Genomic DNA, 14,154 nt, shown 5'->3' on the forward strand with positions numbered 1-14,154 from the left:
ATGGTTTCGGCCAAAGGTGCGTATACGAATCCATCGTATAAACATGCAATTATAGACCTTATTTTTAAAGTATGAATGAATAAGTTTTTAGAATAATAAAAATTTCAACATATTTTTATAATTATAGAATACAAAATATGAATTAAGTTTATAATTAGTATCGGAAAAATTTTTTGTATGAAGATATGCATAAATCATTAAATTATGCAAAATTATAATAATCTTAAAATATTTAAAAAGTAATATTTTTGTCAAAAGAAAAATGATACTATATACCTCAATCTATTGAGATGTTACTTCAATAAAAAGAAAACATTAAAAAAATTATTTTCGGGCCAAAAAAAAATTAACAATAAAGGTTGCGTTTACGCACCTTTGGCCGTAAATGGGTTAAGTCACTTAAAAGAAATATTCGTACCTGGTACATATTCAATCTGCTTCTGAATAATCATTTTATTTTCTGAATTATAAACCCATATTAGCTCTGAAACCTTTTCAACAGATCCAATGTATGTGTCAGGACGTAGGAGGATATGTTCTAATTGTGTTTTCTTCTGGTAGGTCTTCTCAATTATTTCCTTCTTTTTTGCTGGTTTCGATGCAGGAGGTGGTGGAGCTTCAGTATCTTCTTTATCTTTTTCATTGTCACCACCGCTACCACTACCATTGGATATTGAGGACATTTTAGAGAACATGCTCTGTGAAATTGAATAATATTAGTTTTATGATAGTAAAGGTTACACAAAAATATTAAAAAATCTTCAATATTGCCACCTGAGTGCAAGAAGTAGATCTAGATAAGAATAAATTATGTTTGGAATGATTTATTTCATATGGAATTATGGAATTTTTATTTACGAAGCTATTTTTTTATTCAAATTACGTATTTTAAAAAGAAACAAAAGATACTCCTATCATAAAAATAAAAATTACAATTTTTCAAAAATTTATTTTATTTTGAACACAAATAAATTCAAATCAATTTTGTTTCGTAGTCTTTTTTAATGTTCTTTTTTGTGTTCGTGAAATACATTAAAATAAAAATAATCCCAGCTTAATGCAGGGAGAGTCTTTGAAAATAAAAATAACAAATAGTTGTATTTTGTATAACAAGACAGTTGAATGTCACCTTTTTTACACTTTTTTTTAAACCTAAGGCACCTCTCACATGAAGATACTTAAATCGCTAAACAACTGAATCAATCAGAGACTCAATATGGGCTTTACACTCCAGTCCAGACGGAGATATTAAGGAACATGGCAATGTGAATATCGAGACACAGCCTACTAGTCTCACAGTTTTTCAATCACCCCGTTGTATAGCTATTTTGAGTGGTCGAACCTTAGAACTATCAGTCTGTATAACTTTATACAGGCAATACTACAGATAATTCTGACTTTTCTTCCTCTGTCTTGTTGATAATAATATTGAATAACGACATCTTCGTCACTATTAGAATCATGATACCTTGTGATTTCCTGCTAAGTATCTGCCAGTCATCTAGTCTCAAAATCTCATGGCAGAATCCAGGATTTAAGTATTCCCATGTGAGTAGTGCCTAACTGCTTCAGAAGTTTTTGTGCTACCAAATTTATAAATATGTAATGTGTTTTTTTTATTTGGAACCAACATTTTTTATATAAAACAGGAAGAAAATAAGTCGATTTGGCCTAACTTAGCTATATACAAAAGTGCACCCAGAAAAAGTTACAGGTTGTTAAAACTTTTTATGAAAATTTATATTGTGTTAGCATGCCATGACCAATAAAACCGAAGTAGTGAAAACATTTTTTCTCGATTTTTCTAGATGTTTCTTTAAACCTTCCCACCACAGCTTTTTTATAGTATAATATTGGATTAAAAACGGGACGTCAATGGAATGAAATACCTAGTTATGTTACAACTTTTTGTCTTTTAGTATTTATTTGAAATCATTAATCACTTTTTAAATGCAATATTACATTTTTACAAATATTAAGTTTATTTTTAACTTTCAATTAGGAAGAGAAAAGATATTATATAATTTCAATTAGGAAGAGAAAAGATATATATAATTTAACGTTCCAAAAATGACCTCCTCACTCCTGTATACACGCTCTACATCATTTCAACAATGAATATCGCATATTTTGAAAAATTAAATGTCTGTTGAAATGTATTAACAGTTACTAAAATTCGGTTCCTTAATTGTTCTGGACTAGTTATTTCCACAGAATAAACATAATCTTTTATATTCGCCAAAAACACAATTCCATTGGATTAAAATCTGGACAGTGTGGTGCCCATTCAATTAGTGCATCCGGCCCCCTTCCTATCCAACGTGCTGGATATTTTTAAAATAAAAATGCCCTAACCTTGTCGTTATAATGGGGTGGAGCACCTACAAAAAGCACATGCTTTGTCTGATCACTAACACTACATCTTCCTAGTAGAGAGGGAGATGGTTTTGTAAAACTGATTAGCTTTGCATATAAATATATGTATATATACATATATATATATATATATATATATATATATATATATATATATATATATATATATATATATATATATATATATATATATATATAGTGTATATAACGACGCTAAGAATACAATTCTTTGGTAGGTAACTTTCAGGAAAGCGTCAAATCAAGGATCGGCTAGAGATGGTATAAGCCAGTTTGGTGTAGAACTTTATTCTAAATGTGAAATTTTGGTGATCACCGAAATGTACATCTACTTTGAAATTATCATATACTGCACTTATTCATATTAAGTGAGAGTTTGTGATACTTAAGCCACTCATCTATTTATATTAAGGGTTTTTCACATCAGTTTCTAATTTTCTGGGATCTTTATTGGCATATAAAAAACTAGTGTTATACAAATACAACATGGACTGTAGTGCTAAATTGGATATTGAATTCATATAAATCAGGAAAAGTATTGGTCCCAATATAGACCCTTGAAGAACTCCACATGCAATATCTTCTGCTGCACTTAGAACATTGTTACATAGCACTTTCTGTATTCTGCCACGTAAATAGTCCCTCAACCAGACTAAAGCCATTCCAGTTACCCCATATTGTTCAAACACTGAAATAAGTATGTCTTGGGTCAACTGTGTTGAAATCTTATTGCAAATCCGATGATACGAATACACAACTTAACCCTTGGTCTAATTTGTTGTATGTCTTTAATTAAGTCAGTAGTAGCAAAGACTGTGATTGAAATCATGTCTAAAACCATATTGCCTGTTAAACTAGTAGCGGGACAAATCAAATAATCATACAATTTGGTTATTTATACATGATTCCGGTTAAAAGAGATATTGGCAGATAACTTACAGGTTGCTTTGAGTCTCCTCCTTTATATAATGGTACCACTATCGCCATTTTCATAGAATTTGGGATTAATCCAGTGATAAGATAGGTTAACTAAATTAGTTAAAATTGATAGCAGCGCCTCTGTAAACTCTCTAAACCTGTAACCTGCATCTAGTTGTATTATGTTTATTACAGTTTTAGTTATTTTGTATGAATAATACCCAAAACTATCCAAAACATTTGGACAGATGCATATACTGCAGATTTTTTATTAAATAGAATTCGTACAACCTTGGTTGAGGAAAAACTTACCATGAATTAATTAAAAAAAAACAAATTTAAAAATACCTAGTACATAGTGAAAAAACTAGATATACAAAGTAGATAGATTACAAAGACAGATAGATTAATGAAGAAAAAATCATGGATGACAGATGAGATCCTGAAACTAATGGATGAGAGAAGAGAAGCCAAAAATGACCCAGACAAATATAAAACCATAAATATATTAATAAGAACGAAAATCAGAGAAGCGAAAGATGCGAAGAAATTGAGACTCTGCAGTCAAAGTACGATAGTCACAATGTACATAGGAAAGTTAAAGAACTCACAGGGGGACTAAGACGAAGGCAGAAAGGAAATATAACTGATTCTAAGGGAAACATCATCTTGGACAAACAGAGTAAAATAAGCACATGGAAAGAATATCTAGAAAAACTATTTGAAGACCAAAGAGATAACACCTTTAAGCTAGAAGAAGAGGTAAATGATGGACCAAGAATATTACAGCAGGAAGTTTACTCCGCAATTACACAGTTAAAGGATGGCAAAGCGGCAGGCCCTGATAAGCAGAACTACTCAAACTAATGGACAACGAATCAATAGCAATAATCGCAAAGATATTTAACAACATATACAACTCTGGAGAAATACCAACAGAATGGCTAAAATCTGAGTTTATTGCACTTCCAAAAAAACCAGGAGCCAAAACATGCGAAGATTACCGTACGATAAGCCTCATGAGTCATCTCCTAAAATTGTTCCTAAAGATAATTCATAAGAGAATCTACAAGCTGTGTGAAAGTCAAATTTCCCCCAACCAGTTCGGGTTCACAAATGCTGTTGGTACTAGAGAGGCTTTGTTCTCGGTACAAGTCTTATTCCAGAGATGCAGAGACATCAACTGCGACATATACGCATGTCTGGTTGATTACGAGAAAGCGTTTGATCTAGTACAGCACGCCAAGATGATGCAAATACTAAAAGAAACAGGAATTAACAACCAAGATCTGAAAATAATTAGAAGTCTCTACTGGCATCAGACAGCAAATCTCAGATACAAAAGTAAGAATGCTGCGATGCTACGTCTTCTCTGTCCTTTTTTATGGTGTCGAATCGTGGTCCTTGAATGAAGATATGTGCAGAAAACTGGAAGCATTTGAGATGTGGCTATATCGGAGAATGCTTAAGATCCTGTGGACTGGCCGAGTCACAAATGAGGAGGTCCTCAGAAGAATGAATAATAATCGAGAAGTACTGAACACCATCAAATCTCGAAAGTTACAGTTCTTCAGACATATTATGCGAAATGAATCCAGATATACTCTCCTTCAAGCCATCCTGCAAGGAAAAATATTTGGAAAACGAGGTCCAGGAAGAAGAAGAACATCTTGGTTAAAGAACCTCAGAATCTGGTTCAATACAACATCTGTGCAGCGTTTCCGCGCTGCTGCAGATAAGATAAAGATTGCCATGATGATCGCCAAAATCCGTAACAGATAGGCACATCAAGAAGAAGAAAAAGAATACCAAGTATATCTGAAATATTTATAGTCTACTCCTATAATGTAAAAGGGTACATAGTATATTACAGAGAAAATACAGAACTTATTAAAAAATATGACATATTCAATACATGAAGTGAGAATCAGGAATAAAAATTAGAAATGAATGAGAGGCCAAAGGAATATTAAATGGTCAGACATGGTTTAGGTTTAATACCATCACTACAGATTTATATTGAGTTTCAAATAACAGTGAACAAATTCAGAGCCGTCGACAGTTAATAAGGGATCAAATTCAACAACAATAATCCAAAAGAAACAGGTGGTATGAGTATATTAATCCAGTATATTAAACAATATAAACCATAAATGACATGACTATGACTAAAACCAGTATTTTACAAATATACACATATCTAATAATTGTAGCTAAAATTTTACAAATGATTAAACGCCTCATGAGGAAAGTTTTTGTTTAACAAATATTCTTTGTTTATAACAAATATTAATGTACCTTCTGAAAATGAAAAATTTTGCAATATTTCAACCCAACAGATGTAAACGGTTTTAATAATTCTATACTGAAACAAACTAACTGAACTACCATATTTTCATTTTTTTTTCTATTTAGGAACTCTTCCCGGGTCGCGTCGGAGAATGGGCATTTTAACCTTACCTAAAGCGTCTATGGTTTTTGGCAAAAGTACCATTAAATCTCACCTTTATATCCGCCATTGCTATTTGTTAGTTCAAATTCGACTATGTGATTGCACGTTTACTTAAAACACATAATTCTTACAAAAACTGTTGAAAATGACCCTCTCACACCACAAACAGTTCGTTGTCTCAACAAGATTGACAACGAAAATGTCGTAGTTCGTTCAGTTTCGACTAACTTCGGAGAAAATTTAAGTACAGCCAGTACAAATCTTTCATTTTGAATTTCTTTTTTGAACTAACCAATAAGAAACGCTTATAAATATATTTAAAGAATACTGAACGGGTTTTGCCTTTTAAATAATCAATATGGAGGATAATAATACACTACTTGCATTGTTTACATTTTTAAAGATTTTTATTTATTAATTTAGATTTATTAACTGTAATAATCTATTACATGTGATTTGTAAATAATTTCACTTAAGTTATTTCATAATATTCTTTAATAATTTTATCATTTCAGTTTACTACACGGTTTTATATTCCATTTATTCTGTATAATTATTTGTATAGATAGAAATCATTGTTAGGACTTTTTAAAACATTTTTACTTGTTTTTGATAAACATCTTCACTTTAAGTGATGAATTATTTCACAAATTATAGCTTACCTTTTATCAACTACAAGTATATTGTAATTATCTAGGAGTAAAATATATGATACATAGGCAACACAAATTTCTAATCTAGCAAACTGCACCAGTAACTGCACACTTTTAGGAATTATATTAATTCCTACAGACCAATAATAGCAATTATATATATATATATATATATATATATATATATATATATATATATATATATATATATATATATATATATATATATATATATATATATATATATATATATATAGAAAAGAAATTTAATCTTTGCAGATTAGTTAAATAGTAAACTCTTAAATATTGGGGAAATCTGCAAGAAATACTCTAATGTGTATCAATTGTTTCGCCGAACGTTTTCGCCAAAGAGAATTAATTTGGCTTCTTCAGGGCTGAAAGAGAATAAATTATAATTAGCTACCATATATTATCTATTAAAACATTATTGATCTTACCGTAACTTAGAATTGTAGAGTTAGAATATTAAAAAACTTTGCTAGTAACATAGTGGTGTTTTTTGTTACTATGTGCAAAAAAAGTTTTTTATAAGAATTGAAATGTATGGTAGCTTCGAACTTGACACGTAAAGGCTTACCCAAGGTTAATCGAAAAACCCAATGCAACTACATTTAAAAGGAGGTAATTCTTTGAAATGTCGGCAATAACTAAATTTTGATTTTAAATAGTTAAAAGTGAGGTTCTGTTTAAGCCAGAACGCAAGCGCTGACAACTTCATTATAATTGGTATGAATCTTTATGTCGTTAAGGTTCATTGGTAAAAAACGAATAAATTTAAATCCCAGTAAAGGGAAATATAATTGTGATTTTCTTAATTTAATTATATTATATTGTTCATGTATTATTGAATCTTATTGAGACGTATCTAAGAAAAGCAAGGGAATGTTATATATTTTTTTGTTAATGAAAATTAATTATAAAGGTATGTTAGTTGTTAATGGATATATCAGTCAAATTAGTAATCTGTGATATAGTATTGTTCTTGGTATCTGATTTAAGTAACAGGTGGTATATATCGCTTAGATTCTTGATGTCACTCTTAACATTAATGGAGAAATCGTTAAGAAAAATATAAGACATTTCAATGAACTCTCTTTTAGATTTATTGTTCTCACGGTGGAGAATTGTGGTGTTGGTATAGTCCATGAGATGACCAGTGGAATGGACATGTTTGGCTAATGCACAACGGTCAGGGTGAAGTCGAGAATCACTTTTGTGTAGTGTAATACGTGATTTCAATAATTGAGATGTTTGACCGATGTAGGAATTGTTGCAAGAGAGACATGGAATGTTGTAGACAATATTACTAAGCCTATCTATGGGAGTCTTATCTTTTATCTTAGAATAAAGATTATTAATTGTTAGGGCTGATCTACAAGCTACATTAAGTTTAATGTTGTTATTATTATTGCCAAAGCTATTTTCAACACTTTTCAGAATCCTTGTTAACCCCGGAGTGATATCTCTGAAATATGGTAATGAAAAATATTTGTTTATAGGAGTATCAGAGACTGGGTTCCCACTTAAGACATCAGGATCAGCATTGTTAGTCGCGAAGGAAGGTGAAATATCTTCGTCATGGATAGTATTAAACAAAATCTTATTAACTAATGGTGTTGGATAAGCGTTTGAAATAAAAAGTTTCTGTAGGATTTGTAGGTTTTTTGTATGAAATGAAGGATCTGATAGTTTTGTTACTCTATTTTTCATCTGTTTGATTAAGTTGACTTTGGTAGAATTATTATGGTATGAGTTGTAGTTAAGGTATCTACCAGAATGGGTCGGTTTTTGATACCAATCTATTTTGATGTTGTTGGTTTCCCTGATCATCCTTATGTCGAGAAAGGGGACGGACCAATTACCATCTTCCCTCTCTATAGTGAACTGGATGTAGGGGTCATAACCATTAAAAGTGTCTAATAGTTCATCTACCTTGTCATTGGGTATAGCCAAAATGATATCATCAACATATTTTTTAATAAATGGAATATTAAAGGATAGTAAAGGAATGACTGAGTCTAATACATAATCCATAACGTAAGTTGCAATGATAGGAGAAATCTTAGCTCCCATAGGGGTACCGAAAGTTTGTTGATAGAATTTATCATTAAATGAGAAGTAAGTGTTATTAAAGAGAAATTCGACGATGCTGATGAATCTGTCGTAAGACATGGAACAACAACCTCTAATACGGTCCCAGTTGATCTCTATTGATGTCAAACATATTCCTAGATGAACATTGCTGAATAAGGATACAACGTCAAGGCTAACGAGGACATAATTTGATGGAAGTATGTAGCCATTATATTTATTTACCATCTCAAAAGAATCTTTAATGTAATATTGATTTTCATAATTATATGCATTAGTAAGTATGTCTGTAACAAAAGCTGAGATATTTTCAGTGGGTGTTCCAATGGAAGCTACTATGGGACGAACCGATAGTGTTGGTTTGTGGATTTTTGGCAAAGCATAAAACTTTGCAATGTTCCCATTATATGTTGTTAGTTTTTTCTTTGTGTTACGGTCAATCTCATTGGAAGAGGCTAAGGATGCGATTAATGTATTGCATTTCCTTTGCAGAGAAGAAGTGGGATTGGATGTAAGTGAAACATAAGATCTATCATTATCTATAATTTATAGATAATGATAGATCTTATGTTTCACTTACATCCAATCCCACTTCTTCTCTGCAAAGGAAATGCAATACATTAATCGCATCCTTAGCCTCTTCCAATGAGATTGACCGTAACACAAAGAAAAAACTAACAACATATAATGGGAACATTGCAAAGTTTTATGCTTTGCCAAAAATCCACAAACCAACACTATCGGTTCGTCCCATAGTAGCTTCCATTGGAACACCCACTGAAAATATCTCAGCTTTTGTTACAGACATACTTACTAATGCATATAATTATGAAAATCAATATTACATTAAAGATTCTTTTGAGATGGTAAATAAATATAATGGCTACATACTTCCATCAAATTATGTCCTCGTTAGCCTTGACGTTGTATCCTTATTCAGCAATGTTCATCTAGGAATATGTTTGACATCAATAGAGATCAACTGGGACCGTATTAGAGGTTGTTGTTCCATGTCTTACGACAGATTCATCAGCATCGTCGAATTTCTCTTTAATAACACTTACTTCTCATTTAATGATAAATTCTATCAACAAACTTTCGGTACCCCTATGGGAGCTAAGATTTCTCCTATCATTGCAACTTACGTTATGGATTATGTATTAGACTCAGTCATTCCTTTACTATCCTTTAATATTCCATTTATTAAAAAATATGTTGATGATATCATTTTGGCTATACCCAATGACAAGGTAGATGAACTATTAGACACTTTTAATGGTTATGACCCCTACATCCAGTTCACTATAGAGAGGGAAGATGGTAATTGGTCCGTCCCCTTTCTCGACATAAGGATGATCAGGGAAACCAACAACATCAAAATAGATTGGTATCAAAAACCGACCCATTCTGGTAGATACCTTAACTACAACTCATACCATAATAATTCTACCAAAGTCAACTTAATCAAACAGATGAAAAATAGAGTAACAAAACTATCAGATCCTTCATTTCATACAAAAAAACCTACAAATCCTACAGAAACTTTTTATTTCAAACGCTTATCCAACACCATTAGTTAATAAGATTTTGTTTAATACTATCCATGACGAAGATATTTCACCTTCCTTCGCGACTAACAATGCTGATCCTGATGTCTTAAGTGGGAACCCAGTCTCTGATACTCCTATAAACAAATATTTTTCATTACCATATTTCAGAGATATCACTCCGGGGTTAACAAGGATTCTGAAAAGTGTTGAAAATAGCTTTGGCAATAATAATAACAACATTAAACTTAATGTAGCTTGTAGATCAGCCCTAACAATTAATAATCTTTATTCTAAGATAAAAGATAAGACTCCCATAGATAGGCTTAGTAATATTGTCTACAACATTCCATGTCTCTCTTGCAACAATTCCTACATCGGTCAAACATCTCAATTATTGAAATCACGTATTACACTACACAAAAGTGATTCTCGACTTCACCCTGACCGTTGTGCATTAGCCAAACATGTCCATTCCACTGGTCATCTCATGGACTATACCAACACCACAATTCTCCACCGTGAGAACAATAAATCTAAAAGAGAGTTCATTGAAATGTCTTATATTTTTCTTAACGATTTCTCCATTAATGTTAAGAGTGACATCAAGAATCTAAGCGATATATACCACCTGTTACTTAAATCAGATACCAAGAACAATACTATATCACAGATTACTAATTTGACTGATATATCCATTAACAACTAACATACCTTTATAATTAATTTTCATTAACAAAAAAATATATAACATTCCCTTGCTTTTCTTAGATACGTCTCAATAAGATTCAATAATACATGAACAATATAATATAATTAAATTAAGAAAATCACAATTATATTTCCCTTTACTGGGATTTAAATTTATTCGTTTTTTACCAATGAACCTTAACGACATAAAGATTCATACCAATTATAATGAAGTTGTCAGCGCTTGCGTTCTGGCTTAAACAGAACCTCACTTTTAACTATTTAAAATCAAAATTTAGTTATTGCCGACATTTCAAAGAATTACCTCCTTTTAAATGTAGTTGCATTGGGTTTTTCGATTAACCTTGGGTAAGCCTTTACGTGTCAAGTTCGAAGCTACCATACATTTCAATTCTTATAAAAAACTTTTTTTGCACATAGTAACAAAAAACACCACTATGTTACTAGCAAAGTTTTTTAATATTCTAACTCTACAATTCTAAGTTACGGTAAGATCAATAATGTTTTAATAGATAATATATGGTAGCTAATTATAATTTATTCTCTTTCAGCCCTGAAGAAGCCAAATTAATTCTCTTTGGCGAAAACGTTCGGCGAAACAATTGATACACATTAGAGTATTTCTTGCAGATTTCCCCAATATTTAAGAGTTTACTATATATATATATATATATATATATAAGTAATGGCATGTCTCGCAAAACAGAAAACCAAAAATGGTATATCGATGGAAGGCAACCGTATATACGTATTTCTGACTATTGGTCGTCTTCAGTACGGTGCAGCCAAGTTAGAAAAGGAGCATATTAACTTGGGAAAGGATCACTACAGGTGCAATGCAACCAATTTGTGGCATTACAGTTAGAAGATCCTGATGGTTTCCAGGGCAACAACTAACACCAACCATGGAGGAAGCTACAGCTACCTGGGGAAAGGAATGCCAAACGTTGAAACGTTTAAAACAAATGGAAAAGGATAATGCGAGTGAATAATAAAAGTAAAAAGTAATGGCATGTCTCGCAAAACAGAAAACCAAAAATGGTATATCGATGGAAGGCAACCGTATATACGTATTTCTGACTATTGGTCTTCTTTAGTACGGTGCAGCCAAGTTAGAAAAGGAGCATATTAACTTGGGAAAGGATCACTACAGGAGCAATGCAACCAATTTGTGGCATTACAGTTAGAAGACCCTGATGGTTTCCAGGGCAACAACTAACACCAACTGCACCGTACTGAAGACGACCAATAGTCTGAAATACTTATATACGGTTGCCTTCCATCGATATACCAATTTTGGTTTTCTGTTTTGCGAGACATGCCATTACTTTTTACTTTTATTATTCACTCGCATTATCCTTTTCCATATATATATATATATATATATATATATATATATATATATATATATATATATATATATATATATATATATAGTCGTTATGGAATCCAGTCCAGAGGCCTGGATTCCATAAGGACTTGTGGATCCTGGAAAAGAAAAACACTACCGATTGGTCGTTTTACATAGATGTACCTACCTAAATCAAGCTTTTTACAGAGGTTGAATTAGAAAATATCTGTTAATCACTTACCTCAAACTCTTAAATCCTACTTCACAAGTAGAGAATCCTACATTATCAAAGTTTTGTTTTGGGAATCGTTCTTTGTACATGCCCATACCGTCTATATTATGTTTAATATTCTCAATACAAGTTTTTTCTTGTATCTTTTCTTTATTTGCCAGATTTCGCTGCTGTAAATCATTATACTTTTAACAATTGAAGGGCTTATTGTTATATAATGATAAGCCACAAAATGGTGATCGGGAGTAAATCAGTGTTGAAGTTTAAATAAGAATTATAAAATCAGAAACCTATTTATTCTACATTTGACTGGTTTAACTGAAACAAGTATGTAATAATCTATAATACAAACTATAATAAAACTAAAAAAAAAATACATTGGTATGCTCAAAAACACACATAATTAACATTTTTTATGTGGCTTGTCATACTATGACAAAAAGAAAAAACACTTTTTGATATACAGGAACCAACTAGAACTATTATCTAGTAAATACTTAACGTTTATTTTAAAAATCCCCTTGTAATCAGCGTATCGACTCTCCGGCTGAGGGCTGGTGAAAGCAATTAAATTTTATGACTTTCGTCTAGGAATGTATCGTAATATTAATAGTTGGAGTTAGTCGAATTTGTATCACCGAAGGACACTGAATTAAATAAAACTTGTACAATGAGCTTTGTGAAGTGGAAAGTGCGGTACTTGAAAGTATATTGGAAGAAGCATCCGAAGAAGAATTAATCAGTGAGACAGAGGCAAAAGATACATATAGTGCAAGGTACTTTGAACTTAAGTACAAATATGATGACAGACCAGGTTCAGTAAGTTCAGAGTCATCAAGTATAAAAGGTAAGCGCAAATTTAAATTACCTCCAATCGAGTTCAAGAAATTTAATGAAGACTTGAAAGATTGGCTTTCTTTTTGGTCACAGTTCAAAGTAGTGCATGACAATCCATCAATTGATTTGACTGATAAGATAGCTTATTTGTGACAAGCCACTGTAGAGTCTAGTAAGGCCAGACGATTAGTGGAGAGTTTTCCTGCAGTAACCGACAATTACTCAAAAATTATTCAAAGTTTGCAGTCTAGGTTTGGCAGAGAGGATCTCCAGATTGAATTTTATATTAGAGAGCTCTTAAAATTAATTTTGAGTCGAGTTTCTAGTAGTTCTTGTAATATGTCTGCTCTTTATGATATGATTAAAAGTAAACTTCGTTCACTTGAGACCTTAGGCATAACTGCTGACAAGTATGCGGCGATATTGTATCCTCTTATTGAGTCATGTTTGCCAGAAGATATGATTCGACTATGGCATAGATCTTCACAGTGTTTAAGGCCTTAAATTTCCGTGTCCATGGAAAATATCGCAGAAACCGCAGAAGTTACAACTCTAAAAACAACATTGAGTTGGCTAATGAGCTTTTTACAGAGTGAAGTTCAAAATGAAAAAAAAAATTGATTTAGCAACGGCAGGTTTTGGTTTACCGACTTAAAATAAATATAAATTAAATAGCCTCGTTGCCAAGAAAAATGTAAAATTACCTAAGCAAGGAACTGATCAGCCCTTAGCGACCGCTGCTGGGTTAGTACATTATGAGGTTTACAGGTGTGTATTTTGTGAGAGGCAGCATGACAGTACAAATTGTTTTAAAGTACAAAAATTTACTATGGAGCAGAAACGTCGAAAATTGTCAGAAAAGAAAGCCTGTTTTCGCTATCTAAAAGTAGGACATTCTTCTAAAAAGTGTAGAGAACGTTTGAACTGTATATTATGTTGTAAATCAC

General features: G+C 31.8%; 1 protein-coding gene across 1 annotated transcript in view; it reads right to left on the reverse strand.

Moving 5' to 3' along the window:
* Top2 (DNA topoisomerase 2) overlaps positions 1–5,973 on the reverse strand; it is a 112,517-nt gene extending 106,544 nt beyond the window's left edge. The window contains exons 1-2 of the mRNA XM_072543762.1: positions 5,817–5,973; positions 419–698 (exon numbers count right to left, since the gene is read on the reverse strand). Of these exons, the coding sequence (XP_072399863.1) occupies positions 419–698; positions 5,817–5,831 (295 nt within the window). The 5' untranslated portion in view covers positions 5,832–5,973. The remainder of the gene's footprint in view (positions 1–418; positions 699–5,816) is intronic.
* Between the last annotated feature and the right edge of the window lie 8,181 nt (positions 5,974–14,154).

Source organism: Diabrotica undecimpunctata, chromosome 9, assembly GCF_040954645.1.
Source record: "Diabrotica undecimpunctata isolate CICGRU chromosome 9, icDiaUnde3, whole genome shotgun sequence".
Lineage (NCBI taxonomy): Eukaryota > Metazoa > Arthropoda > Insecta > Coleoptera > Chrysomelidae > Diabrotica > Diabrotica undecimpunctata.